Source organism: Bos indicus x Bos taurus, chromosome 22 (genome assembly GCF_003369695.1).
Source record: "Bos indicus x Bos taurus breed Angus x Brahman F1 hybrid chromosome 22, Bos_hybrid_MaternalHap_v2.0, whole genome shotgun sequence".
Classification (NCBI taxonomy): Eukaryota; Metazoa; Chordata; class Mammalia; order Artiodactyla; family Bovidae; genus Bos; species Bos indicus x Bos taurus.
The window spans coordinates 12,532,093-12,556,191 of NC_040097.1; the positions used below are offsets into that span (position 1 = coordinate 12,532,093).

A 24,099-nucleotide genomic window follows, 5' to 3' on the forward strand; every position below is an offset into this window, starting at 1 on the left:
AGCAGCTATTTGAATAGTTTTCTTCCTCACTTCCTTCAGGGTTCTGCTCTCATGTCACCTACCAGAGAGGCTTTTGCTGATGATATGACCTAACCAGAACCTCCCTGCAACATTACTCTCTATCCTCGTACTCTGTTTTATTCTCATTCATTGCCCTAATTACTACCTGATGTTCTATATATTTAATTTTAATTTACTAACTGGCTCCCCAGCCTCTGCTCCACACAGTTAGGTGCCTGAGAAGCCTGAGATTTTTATTTTTTTATTGCTATATACTTAGCACCTAGAACAGTGTCCAGGACAGAAAAAGTGTGCAATGACTCAACTGTGGAATGAGTGTGATTAAATGAAAAGTATGAATACATACCTAGAATACATGTCATGGGACAGGTTTCTTCCAGATTACTCAAAAACACTTCCTTCTTGTAGAACATTTTTGTCGGCTCATGTTCCGTCTCTTCTGGGTGAATGAAGATGGGGCCATAAAAATACGCAGCTCCATCTCGGACCCATACCTTTTCAATTCTTGGGAGAAAAAATGGAAAAATTCCATTAAATTAGAATTCTGATGGATTTCATTCCTGAAGGCTTAATGTATCAAACATTCTGCTAACCAAAAACTTAATGGTATGCTATATTTAGAGGAGTTTCACTGACTATTTTGATAATAAGACAATTTTCTTGGTTCTTTTTTTCCCCCTTTAAACATATGACAAGATATTTGGGGAAAAAAAGAAGTGAACATTTTTTTAAACATAATACCAAAGAATACAACTTAAAAGTTTAAACTGACTCCCAAGTTTTCTTCCTGAGATACAAAGCATCTATCAATTGGACTTATGAGCTGAATAAACACACAGATCCTCAATATTTGGGGTCAGATCACATCAGTGGCAGACACGCTTTTAAGGCAATGGTTCATGACCTTCTTGTAGGTCAAGATCTAATACCCCTTTACCTCATGAAAATCTAATGAAAGCCACTGATCATTTCACTAGAAAAAAATAAAAACATCTGACTGTTCTGTGCAGGATACTGTACTATTTCTCAGAACCATATCATAAGGTTGATATTATTACTGTTCCCAAAGTCTCAAGGTTCCAGACATGAAGCAGCATCCTCATCTCAGTTAATATACACTTTCAGTTCTTCAGATCAAAATGCAGGAGTCACCCTTGACTCCTCTCTCTCTCCTGGACACTTTGCTGCTATTGTTGCTGTTTAGTTGCTCAGTCGTGTCCAACTCTTTGCAACCTTATGGACTGCAGCCCACCAGGCTCCTCTGTCCATGGGATTTCCAAGGCAGGAATACTGGAGGGGGTTGCGATTTCCTTCTCCAGAGGATATCCCAACCCAGCAATCAAACCCACGTCTCCTGCACTGGCAGATTCTTTACCATTGAGCCACCAGGGACTACATTCTCTCAACTCAACCCTTCAAAACTGGATCTAATTTGTAGAACTGGATCTGACTACTGGCCTGAGACACCATCATTCTTGCCTAGATTATTGCAACAGCCTCCTAGCAGATTTTGCCTTTCTACCTTTGACTCTTTACAATCTATTCTTAATAATCAGTAGACAGAGCCTTTCTGCTAAGACCTAAGTCAGATGTCACTTCTGGGGACTTCGCTCGTGGTTCAGTATTTAAAATGCTACACTTCCACTGCAGGAGACACAGGTTTGACCTCTGGTCAGGGAACTAAGATCATACATGCCATGGAGTGCAGAGGGGGAAAAAAATGTCATTTTTGCACTTAAAATAATCCATGGTATTTCATTTAATTCAGTAAAGGTGCAAGTCCCTTCAGCAGTTTCTGAGCCTCACACAATTTGCACTATATCCCCTGGCTCATGTACTTCCTACCTAACTCAGGTATTGCCCACTCCCTTTGTCACAAGCTCTGATCTGAACAGCCCAGGCATGCTTCTCTCTCCAGTCTTTGCACTGGCTGTTCTCTGTCCCTGGAAAGCTTTCTCCCTGGATATTCATATTACTCACTTCCTTGGTCCCTTCAAATGTTGGCTCAACTGTGAACTCTTAGTGAGGCTTTACACATCAGCCTGTGTAAAGTTTTGAACACCCTACTTTGACCATGGCACTCCCGATTTCCCATATCCAGCTCTATTTCTTTCCATAGCATACATCATAATTTAACGTACCATATACTTTATTTACTCATGTTTGCAGTTTGCCTTCCTACTAGAAAAAAGGTCCAGGAGACTAAGGATAGTTGTATCTTTTATGCACTAATGTATCTATCAGTTCAGTTCAGTTGCTCAGTCATGTCCGACTCTTTGCGACCCCATGAATCGCAGCACACCGGGCCTCCGTGTCCATCATCAACTCCCGGAGTTCACTGAGACTCACGTCCCTTGAGTCAGTGATGCCATCGAGCCATCTCATCCTCCGCCGTCCCCTTCTCCTCCTGCCCCCAATCCCTCCCAGCATCAGAGTCTTTTCCAATGAGTCAACTCTTCGCATGAGGTGGCCAAAGTACTGGAGTTCCAGCTTTAGCATCATTCCTTCCAAAGAAATCCCAGGGCTGATCTCCTTCAGAATGGACTGGTTGGATCTCCTTGCAGTCCAAGGGACTCTCAAGAGTCTTTTCCAACACCACAGTTCAAAAGCATCAATTCTTCGGCGCTCAGCTTTCTTCACAGTCCAACTCTCACATCCATACATGACCACTGGAAAAACCACAGCCTTGACTACACGGACCTTTGTTGGCAAAGTAATGTCTCTGCTTTTCAATATGCTGTCTAGGTTGGTCATAACTTTCCTTCCAAACACCAAGTGTCTTTTAATCTCATGGCTGCAGTCACCATCTGCAGTGATTTTGGAGCCCAAAAAAATAAAGTCTGACACTGTTTCCAAGGTTTCCGCATCTATTTCCCATGAAGTGATGGGACCAGATGCCATGATCTTCATTTTCTGAATGTTGAGCTTTAAGCCAACTTTTTCACTCTCCTCTTTCACTTTCATCAACAGGCTTTTGAGTTCCTCTTCCCTTTCTGCCATAAGGGTGGTGTCATCTGCATATCTGAGGTTATTGATATTTCTCCCGGCAATCTTGACTCCAGCTTGTGCTTCTTCCAGGCCAGAGTTTCTCATGATGTACTCTGCATATAAGTTAAATAAGCAGGGTGACAATATATAGCCTTGACGTACTCCTTTTCCTGTTTGGAACCAGTCTGTTGTTCCAGTTTGCCTTCCAGTTCTAACTGTTGCTTCCTTCCAGTTCTAACTGTTGCTTCCTGATCTGCATATAGGTTTCTCAAGAGGCAGGTCAGGTGGTCGGGTATTCCCATCTCTTTCAGAATTTTCCACAGTTTATTTTGATCCACACAGTCAAAGGCTCTGGCATAGTCAATAAAGCAGAAATAGATGTTTTTCTGGAACTCTCTTGCTTTTTTGATGATCCAGTAGATGTTGGCAATTTGATCTCTGGTTCCTCTGCCTTTTCTAAAACCAGCTTGAACATCAGGAAGTTCACAGTTTACATATTGCTGAAGCCTGGCTTGGAGAATTTTGAGCATTACTTTACTAGCATGTGAGATGAGTACAACTGTGCGGTAGTTTGAGCATTCTTTGGCATTGCCTTTCTTTGGGATTGGAATGAAAACTGACCTTTTCCAGTCCTGTGGCCCCTGCTGAGTTTTCCAAATTTGCTAGCATATTGAGTGCAGCACTTTCACAGCATCATCTTCCAGGATTTGAAATAGCTCAACTGGAATGCCATCACCTCCACTAGCTTTGTTCATAGTGATGCTTCCTAAGGCCCACTTGACTTCACATTCCAGGATGTCTGGCTCTAGATGAGTGATCACACCATCATGATTATCTGGGTCATGAAGATCTTTTTTGTACAGTTCTTCTGTGTATTCTTGCCACCTCTTCTTAATATCTTCTGCTTCTGTTAGGTCCATACCGTTTCTGTCCTTTATCAAGCCCATCTTTGCATGAAATGTTACCATGGTATCTCTGATTTTCTTGAAGAGATCTCCAGTCTTTCCCATTCTGTTGTTTTTCTCTCTTTCTTTGCACTGATCACTGAGGAAGGCTTTCTTATCTCTTCTTGCTAGTTTTTGGAACTCTGCATTCAGATGCTTATCTTTCCTTTTCTCCTTTGCTTTTCGCTTCTCTTCTTTTCACAGCTATTTGTAAGGCCTCCCCAGACAGCCATTTTGCTTTTTTGCATTTTTCCATGGGGATGGTCTTGATCCCTGTCTCCTGTACAATGTCATGAACCTCATTCCATAGTTCATCAGGCACTCTGTCTATCAGATCTAGTCCCTTAAATCTATTTCTCACTTCCACTGTATAATCATAAGGGATTTGATTTAGGTCATACCTGAATGGTCTAGTGGTTTTCCCTACTTTCTTCCGTTTAAGTCTGAATTTGGCAATAAGGAGTTCATGATCTGAGCCAAGTCAGCTCCTGGTCTTGTTTTTGCTGACTGTATAGAGCTTCTCCATCTTTGGCTGCAACGAATATAATCAATCTGAATTCAGTGTTGACCATCTGGTGATGTCCATGTGTAGAGTCTTCTCCTGTGTTGTTGGAAGTGGGTGTTTGCTATGACCAGTGCATTTTCTTGGCAAAACTCTATTAGTCTTTGCCCTGCTTCATTCTGTATTCCAAGGCCAAATTTGCCTGTTACTCCAGGTGTTTCTTGACTTTCTACTTTTGCATTCCAGTCCCCTATGATGAAAAGGACATCTTTTTTGGGTGTTAGTTCTAAAAGGTCTTGTAGGTCTTCATAGAACCATTCCACTTCAGCTTCTTCAGCGTTACTGGTTGGGGCATAGACTTGGATTACTGTGATATTGAATGGTTTGCCTTAGAAACGAACAGAGATCATTCTGTCGTTCTTGAGATTGCATCCAAGTACTGCATTTCGGAATCTTTTGTTGACCATGATGGCTACTCCATTTGTTCTAAGGGATTCCAGCCTGTAGTAGTAAATATAATGGTCATCTGAGTTAAATTCACCCATTCCAGTCCATTTTAGTTCGCTGATTCCTAGAATGTCGACATTCACTCTTGCCATCTCCTGTTTGACCACTTCCAATTTGCCTTGATTCATGGACCTGACATTCCAGGTTCCTATGCAGTATTGCTCTTTACAGCATCAGACCTTGCTTCTATCACCAGTCACATCCACAACTGGGTACTGTTTTTGCTTTGGCTCCATCCCTTCATTCTTTCTGGAGTTATTTCTCCACTGATCTCCAGTAGCATATTGGGCACTTACTGACCTGAGGAGTTCCTCTTTCAGTATCCTATCATTTTGTCTTTTCATACTGTTCATACTATAAAATATATCTATAGAACCTAGCAAATAGTACATATATAATAAACAATTACTAAATGACGAACAAATACAATGAGGAAACTGAAGCCCAGAGAGGTAAATAATTTGCCTAAGAACATTAAACCGACAGGGCTGGGACTTACATCAAGATCTCTTGGAATGAGTTACTTTCCTTAATTACTAACCTCTACTGCCCAGCCCTGTTCCCTAAATTCCTTTACTGCTACTTTATGCCATCCAATCATACTTTCACCCATTTACTTGTTTATCAAATATTTGAGCCTCATGCACTATGTTTGCAGCAGGGGATATAAAGGTATATATCACTTTTTTGCTCAAAAAAGAGAGGGCCTCTAACTCTCAGGGCATTTGTAGTCTTGTATGGAAGCCTGATAATAAAACTGATATGTGTTCTGAGGAAGAGGAAATACACAGAGCTCCGAGAATGCGTAATAGGGGGACCTAATCCAGTTTAGAGGAGACAGGAAAGGCTTCCTTAAGGAAGTGCCATTTCAAATTTAAGCTAAAAAGAGTTCACCATATGAAGCTGGCAGGGAGATTTCTGGGTTGAAGAGTTCAGTAAATGGCAGGAGGAGAAAAAGAAAAAGAAAGAAAGAAAAACACACACACAACAGGAGTCCTGAGAGGAAGTGTGGCTAGAGGCATAAGACGGGAGAGTGTGGTGTGAAAGGAAGTAGGAAATGTTCCCAAGGGAGGGACTTTGGTCTTCATCCTAAACAGTAATGAATTCCTACTGGTACCAAATGTCTCAAACCAAGCCTTGTCCTCTCTTAACTCGAAATGTTCACCTGCCAACACGAGGACGCACTAGCCCATGGGACTTGATGAAGACACAGTCGCCAACCTTCAGCCACATGTCATTATACCGGAGCTGCTCAAAGTAGTGGCAACCTGGTTCACCATTCGACATTTCCACAGGGACATCTTCTTTCTCCTGTGATAAAGGAAACTGGTTAAAGACAGGGAGCTGACAATCAAGGAGTTGGAAGAGAAAGTATGAAGGCAAAGCAGACTTTCCGCCCTTTTAACTCAAAAAATAACCATAAGTAGAAACTAATAAACAGGAAACCCAAAGTTTAGGTTACTGAAATTAAACTAAATCTTATCAAATACTGTATCTATTTTAAATTTCTAGTTCATTTTCATAAAATGTTACTCAAAGATCCTTTTACTACTCTCTCCTTCCTTTTCCCATTCTCGGAGACTTTAGCCAAAAAAAAAAAGAAAAACAAAACCCAAAAAAAACCCCACCAACGACCAACAATGAAGACTTAATTTCAGAAACAGCCTCATTCAACTGTTATAAAGGAGCAAATACTATACAAACTTCCTCTTCACCATATTTACTAAGCTCTTAATTTCTGCATATTAACAACTGATTTAAAAATTTTACCATCTTGATTTATTCTAACATGAAAAGAACAGTATAGCCTCTGTGACAGAAACACATATACTCTGCTTTTTAATAATGTATAGGGTCTGTCACCTACTGACTGCTGTGACACTGGGTAAACTACTTGACCTCTTATGCCTTGGGTTCATCATCTGTAAAACGAAGACAGTATGCGAATCAGATGGGGTTGTTAGGAAGCTTATAAGACACAATCCATGTTAAGTACACAGAATAACGCCTGGCTCATAAACCACTTAATGTTCACTATTGTTCTTATAGTCTTAACAAAAAAAAAAAGAAAAGATACTTCTGATTAATGAAACTAAGAAACATAATTTACTGAGAATCTAGCAGATAATGAGCATATAGCACTAGGTGTTTTAAATACAAAAGCTCTAAAAAAAAAAAAATAAATAAATAAATACAAAAGCTCTAAAACATATAAAAACTGAGGAAACTGCAAAACCCCCAAATTTTCTACTGCATTTTCCTGAAAATATCAAAAACTTAAAACTTAAGGGGAAAAAAACTCTTCTGGAATGCCCAGATAATTTAATGCTTTGATCTTTATGATTTCAAATGTGATACTGAAATGGACTTCTTAGAAAATTCTTAAGAATGAGAGAGGTACCACACATATACTAGATTGAGGGGTGCCAGGAGGAATGGAGCTGTGAAAAAGACAGACCTGAGATTAAGAATACATATTTATTTTAGGAATGGGTTCTGTTCTAGTTATCCTTCTAAAAATTTCTTGGTATAATATATTTTAGCCATGCAATATTAAAATAAAGATATAAGACTAAAAAAAGTAATTCATACACAGGACACGGGGTACTAATGAACTCCAATAACAAAAACAAATTTAATTCCCACACTGATTTCCACTGGTATTTCCTCTTTTAAAATTAGTATCTCTATGATTCCCAGACATACTGATAAAATGTACAAAATATCATGTTCTTTCCCAAGCTCCTTTTCTCTTTTTAACATTTTAATGACACTAAAATGGATTTTTATCTAAGAAACTAAAAATTTTTTTCTTGTTTTTTACACTAAAAATTTAAAAATGCTGCTTTCACCCTATATAAAAAGTGCATCTGTTGGAAATAATTCAAACATTAGAGTATGCAAAATTTAAAAATCAAGTTTTCTGTGATCCAACCCCAGAGATAACCACCCAGTTTAACCAATTTATAGTTTTTCATGTTGTTTACACATACATAAAACATAAAGCACACATTTTTGTTTTTTCTGAGTAATGATGGAATCATATTCCATTCTGCAATTTGTTGATTCCTTCTGCTAACTACACATTTGCATTATATGAATGGATGTGTGACAAATTCCTATTCAGGGGCATTTGGATGTGGCCCAGGGTTGAGTACTATGTTGGAACACATTCCCTGTTATCAGACAGCAGGGTCAAAGCCACTGATGGGATGTGCTGTCCCACACTCACACCAGGCTGTGTATATTACTAGTCTTCAGAACTGTCAGTTTGCTGGGCATTTTAAAAACTATTAGATTAAAACATTTATGTTTTTTTGATCTTTTATAAATGATCTATTTGATCCTTTGCCCATTTTTCTAGTATTATTTTTTTCCTAGACTTCAAAGAGATCTTGTACTTTAGCAACAGCAGTCCTAAGACTGTTTTATTAAACTAACTGATACTGTCAATTGTAAATCTAGAAAATGATCTTTTTTTTTCTTTTGTGGCTACCGGGTTTTATCTCATATAAAGGATCCATTCCAAGCTTATCAGTGAATAAAAGATTATATGTACATAACATAAATGTACTTAGGCTAGCAACTTATGTTTCTTTTTTAATGTTTATACCTTACTTATTTTGGAATATGAAATGAAAGGAGTTCAAGTAGGTTTTTTTTTCTTCTTTTTTCAAATAGCTATCAGTTTTTCCAATATCATTTTATTCTATCCTCTCTTGCTGAGTTAAAATACTGCGTTTATACAAACTCTCAGTTATAAATGAATCACAGGTATGAAATGTACAACACAGGGAATAATTATATAATATCTTTGTATGTTTAAATGATGACTAGATTTATCATGGTGATCATTTTGAAATATATATAGAAATACTGAATCATTACGCTGTATACCAGAAACTAACATAGTATTGTAGGTTAATTATATTTCAAATCCACAAACTCACAAAAAGAGATCAGATTTGTGGTTACGAGGCAGGATATGAGGGGGAAGGGGGATTGGATTATGACAGTCAAAAAGTTCAAACTTCTAGTTATAAATAAGTACCAGGGATGTAATGTACAACATGATGAATATAATTAATACTACTGTACATTATATGAAAGATGTTAAGAGAGTTCTTATCACAAGGGGAAAAAAACTTTTTTTCCTATTTCTTTAATGTTGTACCTATATGAGTTGATGGATGTTGATTACCACACTTACTGTGGTAATCATTATCATGATGTAGGTAAGTCAAATCATTATGCGGTACAACTTAAAACTTATACAATGCTATATGTCAATTATATCTCAATAAAATTAGAAGAAAAAAAGGCGACTGTGGGACAAAAGGGGAAAAATGAATAAGGTCTCTAGATTAGTAAATAGTATTAATGCTAACTTTCTGGTTTTGATCCCTGTACTATGCTTTACAAGGTGTTAACATTAGCAGAAGCTGAATGAAGAATATAAGGAATGTCTTTATACTATCTTTGCTAAGCACTCTGCACATCTGTTAAGTCTAAAATAATTTCAAAATAAAAGTTAAAATATGTAAAACTAAAATGAATGATTGAGTATCTTTATAGTCTGGATTTAACTGTGAAAAGGCTATTCCCTTCATTAATCAATTATGAACTAACTCAATATTTTAAAAATGTATCTTTGTAAAATGCCATATTATCTGGCAGGGTTAAAGCACTCTCAACCGCTCTTTCAGTTTTTCTGCTTTTTCTCGTGACTGTCATGCATTTATTCTTTCATAAGAATGATAGTATTGTCAAGTTTCAAAACAACTTACTCAAGTAAATCTTCAGTACCTTTCAGCAGACTGTTTTTCTTCCTCCTACAGGTTCCATATGCTCCTTTTAAGATAATTTCTTAGTGTATTTTTTTTTTTTGGTTCATGTGAATTGGATAGTTTCTTCCAAGATTTTTTATAACATTTGTTAAAATCTATTCAACAGTTTCATTTTACTTTCAAAATCTTATGAAATTACTGTTGTGCTTATACAAGAAAGCTATTAACTTATATGTGGATTTTGAAATTTCTACTTGTTGTAGGCTCTGTATTCAAAAACTTTTCACAGTTAATTTCTCCCCCATTCTCAGCAAAAAAATAATTTTGCCTCTTTGTTGTCAATATTTTACTACTTTTGTCTGTCTAGTTATATTGGTTCTTTTCAGAAAAATACACATAATGATAAAGCAAGCACCTATGTTGTGTATACAGCTTTCAAAGGAATTTCTTTCACTTTAGGCTTGATATACAATTTTTTAAAATCATTTTGAGGGACTATCTATTTAAAGACATCAATCCAGATGAATATTATGCCTTATCAAATAATTTCTCTTTTGATCTACGAATATATAGAAGTGTATTACTAAATTTTCCTAATTTTGACTAATCCTTATATTCCAAGAATGAACTTCCTTCTACTTGGTGATGCTGCTCTCAGAGAACTAATGTGATTTCATCTGTATCTGATTTCACTTTTTTTCCCAAGTATTTTTTGTATCAATATTTATAAACTGATACTCAACTGCAGTTTTCTGTTTTTATTTTTTGACTTTGGATCAAAGATTATTCTGTCCTGGTAAGACAAACTAGGAAGTTTTCCTTGATCTCCATACTCCGTGATAATTTTTTTTGGCTTTACTGCACAGCATGTGGGATCTTAGTTCCCCAACCAGGGATCAAACTCATGCCACCATGCAGTAGAAGCGTGGAGTCTTAATCACCCCAGGACTGCCTGGGAACTCCTGGAATACTTTAAAGGGTGAAAGAATTTACCTATGGAATTATCTGACCTAAGTACTTTTTGGACTGAGCTCTCTGACATTAAAAAAAAAAAAAAAAAAAACTTCATGTTGTTATCTACTTAAACATTTTATCTCTTCTTGATTTCATTTAACTAATTGGTATTATCTTGGAAAATTACTCATTTCATTCAGATCTTACTATTATTATTTGTTTTTGTTTTAGTTATTTTTTGACTGCACCAAGAGGCTTGTGAGATCTTAGTTCCCCCAACAGGGACTGAACCCAGGCCCTCGCCAATGAAAGTACAAAGTCCTAACCTCTGAACTGCCAGGGAATGCCTTCATTCAGGTTTTCAAATTTATTAACAGAAATGCACAAGTCTTAAATTTCCTCTATATTTTGTATGTTGAGCTTAATGCCTTTCTTTTTCCTTTATTAGGACAATTGGTAGTTTATCTCATTGAACCCATCAAAGTCTCCTTTTCAGTCCTGCTATTATGTTTTTCAAGTATTAATTTCTCTTTCCTTTATAGTTCCCTTCTTTTTGTTAGGCTAAAGTTTTATATTATTACTCTTTTTCTAATTCTGAAGTTGAATACTTTATTCATTTATTTTTGAGAAGGGGTGTTTTGAAATTAAAATTCTTTTCTGTGTGGCTATTATCTACATACCTTTTCCAAGTTACAACTGTCTTCAGTTCGACTGTCCTCTGAGTTGTCTGTATTCTTCTCATCATCCGCTTTATCTGCGTTTGCAAATACAGAGGCCACTCGGACCACAGGCAAGGGCACATCTCGAGGGACAAACCTAACCGAGCTGACGGGCATGGTCCACAGTTTAATTTTCTTAAAAGATTTGGTTTTGGCAGAATATCGTGATTCACAGACAAAAACATCCTCATCTCGAAAATTTTCTGGGCATAATTTAAAGTATTCCTGGTGCATATAAGAATAAAATCAATTAGGTGAATTTTCTGAAAACCAATCAACCAAAAAACACAAAAACACCAACCAAGCAAAGAAATAAAAGCTAAAGTGTTAAGACTTTTTGACAACAACAAATGGTAAATGGTTAGAGGTCAGGAGTATTTCCTTATATAGAATGGCATTACTTAGTATATTCTATTTAGCTTATTTAGTTTACCTCCCTGATGAACAGGGAGGCCTGGTGTGCTGCAGTCCATGGGGTCGCAAAGAGTCGGACACAACTGAGCGACTGAACTGACCTGAAGTTTTACCAACTGCCCTATGACAGTACATTAGTATTTTAGACAGCTAGTTCTTTAAAGCTTTGAGCCTGTGCCTATAGTAGACAGACAAACAAAAAGTACACCATATTACCTAGAACCACACTGAAGATTTAATGATTCTTCAGAAAATGTCATCTTTAAAAATTTGTCTGGCAATATAAAAAAATTTAAGCTAACTGCATATAGCTATATAGCACAGGCAGCAAAGGGTCTTTCACTTTTATGCTCAGATTTATTTGTCCTCAAATCTTTACATAAAGCCAGAGACACAGCCTAAAAAAATTCAAACAGTTTTAAACAGAGCTATTCATTTCGTAAATATCAATTTTCTGTGGTTGTGAAACTCCATGTGAACTCCATGAAATAATTTACTGTTTGGGGATTAATAAGTTTCTTACCTTGACAAACATGACCACACATTTTCCTAGAATTTTACTAACAGGAACTTTATTGTAATAGTCACTCTTAAAAACTTCTTTTTCTAGAAATTTCCGTGTAGCCAAATGGAATGTTTCATTTGGCCGATAAAACCAACAGCCATACAACCATTTTTCACCTCAAAAACAAAGAGGGAAAAAGAGAGAGAATTACCATTAATGGAAATAACATATTCTTTGTAAAATGAGCAAATACTCCATCCAATCTGCCGTGGGCTGAACCGAGCAATGTGCTTTTAGGCCATGGTTCCTTAACAGAATTATCTTAGACGAAATAATACTAAAAATACTAAAGTGAAATCACACCTAAAAATGCTACTTTCCCCCTTATAGTAAAAGAAGTAAAATAAATAGAACAAGGAACGGGATGGGACCTACTCTACTCTGCTGGGTCAGGACACAGCTAAAGCTGTGTGCTTTAATAAGGATGTAAGACATACTAAAGGGCATATGTAGCACTTGGGTTCAAGAATACAAAGGTAAATACCTTTGTATTTATGATGTATTTATGAAAGAACTGGATTGTCTGGATCACACTTCTGCTTGGTTTTGGCTTCATTAACTCCTATTCATTCTCTGTTTCAAGATAAAGCCAACTGTTCTAGGAAGCCTTTTTGAAATCAAATTCGAAGCCAAATTCTAAGCCACATGTCTCTCTATAACAATTTCTTCTTTATTTGTGACTTTTACCAGAGTGGTTTTGCCAGGGACAAAACACAGACCTTTTGTTCTGATTCTCGGCCATCCTACAGGGTTTGGCTCCCGGATTTTTTTAATAAGTATCAGTTGAATGAATGAATCTCATCTAGACTTCAAGAAGTTGCGTCTCTTTTGACTCAGCTATGCCACTGCCCAACAGAGCTCGATCCTATATTCCTCATATAGTGGGTATTGAATTGTACTTATTAAGAGTGTAAAACAACTACTGTGGAAAGGCATAAAGATGTCTGAGTTACAATTTCCTTCCCTGAGAAACAAGGAGTAAGATAATCACATCTCACCAATTTGCTCCCCAATTTAAAATGAACTTACCAGCAGAATCTTCCCACAGTCTCTCAATACAGACGATATGCGGTTGTAGATTGACCTCTGAGGGCTCCACATAGACGTAATCTCCAACATGGTACATGCTGTTCTTAAAGCTGCAGTCCTGGCTGTATGTGCGATGTAAGCCTGAGAGGCCTGCAGCTCCTGAGGAATCTTCACTCTTTTCAGCTTCTTAGGTGAAAAAGAGAAAAATGTTCTCATGAAAGGGATGTGGCAATCAGATGCAGGATTAAAACTACACTTACTAATACATTTAATTCTTTTCCAGATACTCCAAGGCAGGATTCAGGACAAATAGTATGATATACACATTCCTAACAGTCTCTACTCAAAATTGTCTTTTAAAATTACAACCAACTGCCATTAATTTAAATAAATACATAAAGTATCTACAGAATAAAAATAATCACCATAATAATATATGCTCACTGTAGTCATTTTGGATGATACAGAAAGGTATAAAGAAGAAAAGAAGCCACTCATAAATCATGTGATCCTAGAGATAATCTTGTATGTACTTTCTTGCCATCTTAATACCTCTGAAATTTCTTTCTTCTGACTATTATTACATGGTTATGTCACAATGAATGGAATCTTAGAACTAACGAGACATGTATTTCATACAACATACTGTAAACTATATATGAAAAGTATTAGTCACTCAGTCGTGACGGACTCTTTGCGACCCCATGGACTGTAGCCTGCCAGTCTCCTCTGTCCGTGGAATTGTCCAGGCAAGAATATTGGAGTGGGTTGCCATTTCCTTCTCCAGGGATCAAACCTGTGCCTCCTGCAATGCAGGCAGATTCTTTACTGTCTGAGCTATCAGAGAAGCCCAGAAACTGTATCTTTATACACTTAATATCATAAAAATTTCCTCTGAGATCAAATGCTTTTCAAGAAGATTTTTAGTTTTGCTAAAGAATATTTTTTAATGGCTTCCATATCACAAGCTGGAATCAAGATTTCCAGGAGAAATATCAACAACCTCAGATATGCAGACGATACCACTCTAATGGCAGAAAGCCAAGAGGAACTGAAGATCATCTTGATGAGGATGAAAGACAGGAGTCAAATAGTGGGCTTAAAGGTCACCATTCAAAAAACTAAGATCATGGCATCTGGTCCCATCACTCATGGCAAATAGATGGGAAAAAAGTGGTAGCAGTGACAGATTTTATTTTCCTGGGCTCGAAAATCACCATGGATGATGGCAGTCATGAAATTAAAAGACGCTTAATCCTTGGAAGGAAAGCTAAAACAAACCTAAACAGTGTATTAAAAACCAAAGATGTCACTTTGCCAACAAAGACCTGTTATAGTCGAAGCTATGGTTTATCCAGTAGTCATGTATAGATGTCAAAGTTGGACCATAAAGAAAGCTGAGTGCTGAAGAACTAATGTCTTCAAACTGTGGTGCTGGAGAAGAGTCTTGAGAGTCCTTTGGACTGGAAGGAGATCAACCAAACAATGCTAAAGGAAATCAACCCTAAATATTAATTGAAAGGACTGATGCTGAAGCTCCAATACTTTGGCCATCTGATGCAAAGATCTAACAATGGAAAGGACTCTGATGCTGGGAAGGACTGAAGGCAAAAAGAGGAAGAGGGTGGCAGAGGATGAGATGGTTAGATAGCATCATCAACTCAATGGACATGAATCTGAGCAAACTCTGGGAGATAGTAAAGAACAGGGAAACCTAGCATGCTATACAGTCCACGGGGTCACAAAGAGTCGGACATGACTTAGCAACTAAACAACATGTAAGCCATCATTTACAAACACCATAGTTTTTTCTTTAGTAAAAAGCTTTGCCGTTTCTTTGATTACTTCATTCGGATAATTTTTCATAAACAGAAGATCTGGAAATAAGCACATTAAATGTTTTTAAATGCATGTTCCAAATTGACCCCCAAAGTCTATACCAATCTAAATCCATCACTATTTGGCTACAAGGGAGTGGGGGTCTGTTTCTCCATTCACTCTCTAACACTGGTATTATACATTTTTAAAAGAGTTTTGACAATTTTGGCGGAAAATGTTGTCTAGTAGTTGATTAATCAAATGAATCCTTGTGACATATGCAGTAGATTCACAAGGTTCTTGAGAATTTTATGCCAGCAGAAATGCTGCCCTGAAAGGGACAGAAAGGGTACAAAATGAAAGGCTGGTGACCCCCCAAACTCCAGAGACAGGAAACAGGCTGACAAAACAACTCAGGTACAAACATGTGCTGCCTCTCATGAGAAAAGATGATTCGGGGTAAAGTGTGGAGCCACAGAGAACTAGTTCCAGGCCTTGAAGCCTAGTATTTTCTCCTGCAGCCTTCACTTCTTCTGTTTCCGCTAAGGTTCTTTTTTTTGTTTTGTTCTTTATCTTAACATCTTAGAGAGATTTCACTTAAATATTTGGTCCATTTAAATAAATATCTGCTTCTATTTAAAATGTTAAAACACTTAAAAAGCTGACTGGAAGCTCTCCAGCATACACAGGCCAGCATACACAGAGCTGGGTGAATGATGGATTTCACTGAGGACCAGATGTTATCTTTAGTTTTCCCCCACTGCCTGCTGCATTTTTCAAGAGAAAAATTCTCCCTGTCCCAAGATTAAAAGCTATCCTAGGAGATCAGAAGTTTAGAAGGTCAGGGGTCTCACTATTTAGTATAAATCCTTTCCTAACTCCCCTCTTCAGAACCATACCCCAACCCTTAGGTCAGCCTGGTATCCCTGAGTCTGGACACTTCAGGGATGAACAGTCAGAGGAAGGGTGGGGAGGTAATCTAGAGGTTCAACTCCTTTAGACTTTCAACTCAACTTTTTGCTTCCAGTCTTGCATGCACCTTCATTTTTCAGGTGTACAGGGCATTCTAATGCTTGCGCCTTTCTCAACAGGAAATGGCCTAAGGTCTTTATCCAACGGTAGCCTTGAAGCCAGCATTAGCTATCAATTTTTCTAGCTTCTAAATTTTAACTGCCATCATCTTCTCTTCCACTATTTCCTTCGCTTTTTTTGAGGGGAGTGAATGATTTTGTGCTTGTTTTAAAAGCCCCCTTTCGTCATTTGAATCGTTTTGGAAGGAGCAATGGTATCTGCATACCATCTGCCCACGTTTATGTAGTCTTATTTTGCTTACTGAGCCAAGTAGGAATAGTTAGTTCTGGCATTTAATATAAAAAAACAGGGTGTGTGACATCTTGTTTCCTTCAATTTCCACTGATTATTAAGAAATCTACTCCGTGACTTAAAGACAGAGAAGGCTGACTGATATACAACCACCATTCTTTTCAGCATTTTGCCATCTTTCAATACTCATAAATAACTAGTTACAACAACCTTCAGAGTACTCTGCTTCTAAGCTTTTCCTACTCCATCCTTCCAGTGCTGACCTCACATTCTACGGCAAAGTACCACTTCCTACCTACCTCCAGTCTCATGCTGGGGAAAGAGTCTCTGAATTAGTGCAAAAGGTGAGTAATTACTGACAGGGATGCTCTGGCAGCCTCAGAAAGCAGTCCTTTGCAGCAGTCCTCCTTTGCTCTCATCAGCAAAGGCTCCCAGGCTCAGAAGACAGGTACCACATTGAAAAAAGAAATGCAAGTCCCCGTCCCTGGGATTCTCCAGGCAAGAACAGTGGAGTGGGTTGCCATTTCCTTCTCCAGTGCATGAAAGTGAAAAGTGAAAGTGAAGTCGCTCAGTCGTGTCCGACTTTTAGCGACCCCATGGACTGCAGCCTACAAGGCTCCTCCGTCCATGGGATTTTCCAGGCAAGAGTACTGGAGTGGAGTGCCATTGCCTTCTCTGCATTGGAGGCTACAATATATGAATTTTGGTGGGGGACATAATATTCAGTCTATGACAGCCTAATCTTAATAAGTCATACTTTTGCCAATTTTTGGTTTAGCCTGTCATTTGCTGAGAAAGGCCCATCAAGATTCTAATAACTGAAATGTTTCCCTTTTCAGTTCTGTCAGCTTTTGCTTCATGTACTTTGCAGCCCCACTGTTAGGTACATTTTGTTTGCTGCTTAGTTTCTAAGTCGTGTCTGGCTCTTCTGCGACCCCATGGACTGCAGCCTGCCAGGTTCCTCTGTCCATGGGATTTCCCAGGCAAGAATACTGGAGTGGGTTGCCATTTTCTCTTCCATAGGTACATATACATTTATAAGTATTATATGTTTTTGACCCTTTTAACATTTTAAAATGTCCCTCTTCATCTCTAGTAATATTTCTTAAAGTTTATTTGTCTGATTAATATAGCCACTCCAAGTCATTATGGTTACTATTTGCATGGTGTATCTTTCCCCTTCACCTCATCAGCTTCTCGCAACTCCTCTACACACGGGCAGCTTTCCAGTTAACCAAGAATGTGTGAAGAGCTTATGTTAGTCCTTCTACAATAATTTTCAGGATATTCCTCAACGTCAACTGTTACCTGGGGCAAGCAAAGCTGCAAGTTTACTCAGTTCATTCCTGCATCAACTGCTTTTGTTGATGGTCAAGACATAAAACCACCCCCTCTTCCAGTCCAACACACACCCACACACACCCATGCACTCTCTCTCTCTCTCATCATCATCAATGAGCACATTCCCTATGGCAAAAAGCTGCTGGTTTCTACTGGCAGGTAGCCCTATGCTGGTAAATTCAGTCCTCACCAACCGGGTTCCTTTCTCTTCTCTTTTGCATATGCCACTGCTTATGAGAATTTGCTTAAATCAACTTATTTTGCTCCCTTTCCTGAGGAAAAAATTCTAAGGAACAGACTTGATGCCAAAGATAAATATGACTCTTGGAAAAGTTACCCATTCTAGGTATTTTATATGAACTCTTTTTTCAGGAATGATTAACTTTCTAATAAAAGTTCCTACTTTCAAATATTTCTAAGCTCTGGCAAGTGACTCAAGGTAACATTTTTAGGTTGATACAATTAAAATAAAAATTTCCTCCTCCTTAAGTGGTTCAACCAAAGTATCTACTTGTCTTGAGTCCATATAAGGACAGCTATGCTGTTGAACAATAGGGCAGAAACTTTATGCACTCACTGCTGAGAATGCTTTTGAGCCTCAGCTGGGCCCCTTAGGTTTTTATTTACTAGCAGTATTAAGAGGTATTAAGCTGCCACGTTTGTGAATTAACTGACTCTGTTCTGGAAATACTAAGAGTAAGAGCTGTGTCACAGGCAACTTACAATCTTTCCCAGTCTGACGACTAAGCTGATACTGACAGAAACATTTCCAGCTTACCATGTCCATTTGGTAAGAGCCAACACCCTGAGTCTTCATTTATACAAAGAGAGGTCTACTCTACAGCAAGACCACCTAGGATAGAGTATAATGTTCCTTCACATTTAACAAAATGAAAAGAAACTAACCTCTTTTTTCTTCTTCTCGTTTTAGTTTATCTTCCTCTATTTCTTTTGGCAGTTTTTCCTTCTTTTCTTTCTCCACATCATTATGCAAATGTTTTGTGGTATAGCTGAGTGCTGGTGAAAGAAGGATCTCTCCATTTTTGCAGAGTTCATCACGAATTTTAATAAAAAACTGCTGAAGTTCTACCGCATCCTCATATATTTCAGAATCTGTCCTATAACAGCATCAAGAACATTCATTGACAATATGCTTCTTTCAAACACCCTGATCATATGTTAAGCATTCTATGAAATGCTTCTTTACTGTATTCATTGATATAGTGATAACTTCTGAGCAGTTCTAATATGGGTATCTCCTTAAAATTTGTTCAATTTTACCTCAGTGAGCCTCCTGCCCACCAGTTCCCATTTCTTTAAGGCTCACTCCCTGTATAGCTCATGTAAAATCATCCAGCTTCCTGGGGGAGAAACGTGGTACATTCACTACTAAGTTTGGCAACAGAAGAGGGATGCCAGAACCAAGGACTATACTAAGGCTTCATACCGCATCTAACACTTACCTGAATCTAATCTTGGGATTAATTCTAACTTTCTTTTAGTTAAGGGATCAACACACTAGATAAAATATTAACAGAAGATTTAGCCTTTTTTTGGGGGGGGGGGGATCTATATCATGGTTGTCTAGGCTGCTGCTGCTGCTGCTAAGTCACTTCAGTCACGTCCGACTCTGTGTGACCCCTTGGACGTTAGCCCACCAGGCTCTCCTGCCCCTGGGATTCTCCAGGCAAGAACACTGGAGTGGGTATCTAGGCTGCTAGGACTCAGTAAATATTTGAACCTAAATTGCAAAGTCCTGAGAGTATCATAAAATGGGTGTAGGCCTCAGAGTTAGTGTTCATTTTAGTTCCCGAGAAATACCTACATAATTCTGAGGAACCAGCAAAGGCAACACAGTGAAAGATAGAAAAAAAAAAATCATCTGTGTCATACTGAAAACTTTTAAGAGATTCTCCCCATTTATAAAATTAGACGATTGGGCAAAATGAACTTCATAATTTAGACTCAAAGAAATTTTATTACTATTTGTCATCCACTGTGTTGGTCTGAGGAAGGCCTAAAGATAATTCTATTAACTACTAGGAATATCAGGGCTTGAAAAATTATTCACAAGGATAACCAGAGACAAAGACTTAGCAGCAGTCATGGAGGCATTCTGGCCAGGGCAGTGTGGATGCTGCAGCCAAGCCCAGTCAGCTGCTTGCTGACACCGACCATTAGAGCATCTTACTCCAGAATGCTGACCACAAGCACAGGCGACCTGGCAACCTAAAACACTGCCAATAACGACCCAGATGGGTGTTTCCAGGAAGATTCTAAAATCTTTTCGGGTTACAGAAATGCTAACACTTGTAGGAAAGCAATAAAACTAAAACGGGCCAAGGGAAGAAACTTCAACGACACTATTCTGATGCCTATTTTCTGAATAGAGACTTCTGAAGGCTGTTCACTTGAAATTAATTTTATAAGAGCTTATAATTACAAGTATAAAATTAAAACTGAAAATGCACTTTTGATAATCCATGCTACTTTCAAAGGGCAGATTTATAATTCCATCATGCACTCAGAACACTATAAAAACTACAAATTGTGTTAATTTTAAAATTACAAATTGTTTACTTCTGGGTTTTTCATTTAGTACTTTTGGATCTTGACTGATCTTGGGTAACTTAAACTGCAGAAAGTGAAACCTCAGACAAAGAAGGGAATACTGTAAAGTTACGCTGGACTCTACTCCAGTACTCTTGCCTGGAAAATCCCATGGATGGAGGAGCCTGGTGGGCTGCAATCCATGGGGTCGCTAAGAGTCAGACACGACTGAGCGACTTCACTTTCACTTTTATGCATTGGAGAAGGAAATGGCAACCCACTCCACTGTTCTTGCCTGGAGAATCCCAGGGACGGGGGAGCCTGGTGAGCTGCCGTCTATGGGGTCACACAGAGTCGGACACGACTGAAGTGACTTAGCAGCAGCAGCTACCTCCTAGGCCTCAACAGCAAAAGCTAATCAGGTCAATAATGGGAGAACGAAAAGAGTTTATTTCTTACAGATACAAATCTGCTTAGTTCCTAAACTAATCATGTCATCTATACAAGGAACAAAGCTGCTAATAATCTAAGAAAGAAAGAAAGTGAAGTTGCTCAGTCATGTCTGACTCTCTGTGACTCCATGAAGTATAGCCTGCCAGGCTCCTCGTCCATGGAATTTTCCAGGCAAGGGATAATGGAGTGGGTTGCCATTTCCTTCTCCAGGGGATCTTTCCAACCCAGAGATTGAACCCAGGTCTCCTGTACTGCAGGCAGACTCTTTACCATATGAGCCACGAGGGAAGCCTAATAATAATCTAAGAGACAAATGTATTGTGGAAGACTCATTCATAGAACTAAGCCCACGAAGTAATGGGGGTAGGGTATGGGGTAGGGAGAAGAGGAGTGACTTTAGATTTAAGGACTATTTAAGTAAACTGAGAACAAGAATAGAACTCTAAACTCCATGAGGGAAGGGTTTGTCTGTTTTGTCCACTGGTATATTCCATGTATCCAGAACATGCTCGTAACTGGTAGCCATTTAATAAATATTTTTAGGATAAATGAAAACTAAGAAATAAATGAATGCAGATTCTGACTGCAAGATGCACTCCCCTTCCGGCTTTATTTCTTCACTGTTGAAGAATAAGGACCATATCTTAAACATGTCTCTCAGAGGCCTCTCCAACCTGACCCTAACTCTACCTATCCTGTGAACACACCGTATTCATTTCCTAATCTTATGCCTTTACTCACACCACTTACCTGATGTGAATCCCACCCATTTCCCCATTCTTCCCTGACATCTCATGCTCTTTAGAACCCTAAAGAAGTTTATTACTCCACCATCTTACTAAATACCAAGTCCTTAAATGTTATCTCATGCTGGGAACGATTGCTCCCTAAGCACAGGTGCTTTTCCAACTGTCAGACTTTAAGCTCTCAGAGCACAGAGCTCAAGTCTTACCATCCCTGGCTATACTGCTTGACTGGCCGCCTGGTGACTGGCTCAGCAGCAGCTCCCTGCAGTGAGGAACAAGATGAGTCGCCGCATTTACTAGTTGTGTGACTATGGCAAGTTACTTCTCTCTGTCGTGCACGTCTTCATATACAAATTGGAAGATTATCCCTTACCTATGATGGCTACAGTAAGGGTTAGAGATCGTCTACATGGTACTTTAGAAAGGGCAAGCGCTCAATAGGAACAGCAAATATTACTTTTCACTTTTCTTTCAAGATCCAGAGCAAACCCAGGCTTCATAGAGTCCCTGGCTGGAATTACCCCATGCCCACTGACTAAAGGTCTAGCAATCAGCATAACAGATAATAAGCTCTAGGAAGGTAGGGTGTGTATTCTTAACTCTTTTATTCTCCCCAAGTGATCCCAAGAGCACGAGAAGACCCACCATGATTGCAGAACTGAAACTATTTCCACAGCTGAGTATATGCTATTGTTGTGTGGCAAATATACAGCACAGATCAAAATTAGAAGGGGATTTAAGTTTGACGGAAATTTAAATTTGACTGCCTCTTCTTTTTATAACATTTAATGTCTGCAGAATGAACTTAAAAGTGACAAATCTGAAACTAAAAAGAAGCCCTTTGAGGAGTCTGAAATGGCAATCAAATTTAAATCAGTGTAAGCTCAGATCAATATTTTAGAGCTACTTTACTTAAAGCACACTTGCACTGAACTCAAACTTGAAAAGAAAATCCTATTATTATTTCTAATTAAAAGCATTCCATCCTTTTAAAATACATGTTCTATGAAAGGCTGTATTTTAAGTTTATCCTTTCAACATATCCTCAATTTTGTCTCTCATTTCTTCCCCTCATTGACCCAATTCAGTAGTGTGTCTTCTCTCCCCCAGAACATTCTTACTCTCTATACATTCTAATTAAAATTCAAAATAGCACGCCACCAACTGTACGCTGAAATAGCACATCAAAGCAAATTCTTTCCTCTATTTTACACCTTCTGTGTCACACCTTCTCAAAAAGAAATGACTTTGAAAACATACCGATTCATCCTTCTTGCCCTCTCCAATACTTCAAACATATGCTCTTGAAATAAATCAAGCCGTCGGTAGCGGTTATTTTCAACATTCTTCCTAATTATGTCAAAAGTAAGAGGAGGTTTGTTTGGAAAGCTGGGATCCACAGCAGGAATTTCTGCTAAGGAATCACTGTAGCATCTTCCTTCATCATCCTGATGACTCATGACTGACACAAAAAGATTATGGATAAGCTCCTGAATCAGCAAGGTTACATTTGGGACATGCGAGTCCTCATCTCCTTCTAAGTCTCTCCGAGTTTCAAGCAGCACTTTGTGTAGGACAAGGGCATCTTTGTAGATCAAAGACTCGGGCTCATTGTATGTACAGGCATTGTTAAACATCATGACGAAGTCCTCAACCATGGAGTCTATATCTTGGTATTTGTTGGCCATCATGTGACTTCGAATTTTTTCCATGTCCATGGGCTTTTTAATGGTCAAATAGTAGTCAGGCAGCTCGGATCTGGAGGGAAGCCTCAGAAATATGGCACTGAGGCGGCGACCCCTCTTATCAGTATAGTTCTTTACAGCTTCATAGACTTCATTTAGTTTCTGCTGCATTGGAGTCATGTATTTTGATTTTTTAGGAGAAATACCACTCTTCCTACCTAAAGAAAAAGACTTAATGTTAAATGAATAAAATAAAATAAATGAACCTAAATTTGTATAAAGTTGGTAGCATAACCCAAGGAAGGAATTATTTCAAGTGATGTATAAAACACAGTAATTAGCATTTTTCTAGTGAAATATATCCCATCAACAAAGAAAGAACTAGAAAAACAAACTATTTTCAGTACTCATATTTTTGGCGGAAGAGAAAGTACTGTTATGTTGAGATAGTTGTAAATAAGGCAGAATAAAGGAAATGAGCAGTTTTGTGACAGTCTAATTCCATCTCCTATGGTATCCTTGAGAACTGAGATTTTCATCAAGGAAAAAAAAGAGATAAAGACATTAAAACAGAGGACAATGAATAAAAACTTTGTGCCTGGAATCTCAATTGAGAGGATCGATATGAATTTATGGTGCATTTTCTCTTTAAATATAAAATACAAAATTTCTTAGCTCTGTCCACTGAAAATTCTAGAAACAGTGACCAACCTAGTTGCAGTATACCCCGAAATAATTCTGACTATATTTTTA

At 38.2% G+C, this 24,099-nt stretch overlaps 1 protein-coding gene across 29 annotated transcripts in view; it reads right to left on the reverse strand.

The window, feature by feature from the left end:
- Positions 1-24,099, reverse strand: part of PBRM1 (polybromo 1) — a 106,929-nt gene that overhangs the window by 22,778 nt on the left and 60,052 nt on the right. For 27 of the 29 annotated variants that reach the window (XM_027523398.1, XM_027523381.1, XM_027523399.1 and 24 more), the window contains 7 exons: positions 22,922-23,564; positions 18,819-19,030; positions 13,431-13,616; positions 12,360-12,517; positions 11,384-11,647; positions 6,128-6,273; positions 368-525 (listed from right to left, as the gene is read on the reverse strand). In XM_027523398.1, coding sequence (XP_027379199.1) covers positions 368-525; positions 6,128-6,273; positions 11,384-11,647; positions 12,360-12,517; positions 13,431-13,616; positions 18,819-19,030; positions 22,922-23,564 — 1,767 coding nt within the window. The remainder of the gene's footprint in view (positions 1-367; positions 526-6,127; positions 6,274-11,383; positions 11,648-12,359; positions 12,518-13,430; positions 13,617-18,818; positions 19,031-22,921; positions 23,565-24,099) is intronic. The other 2 variants (XM_027523395.1, XM_027523377.1) reach the window with 1 other exon arrangement.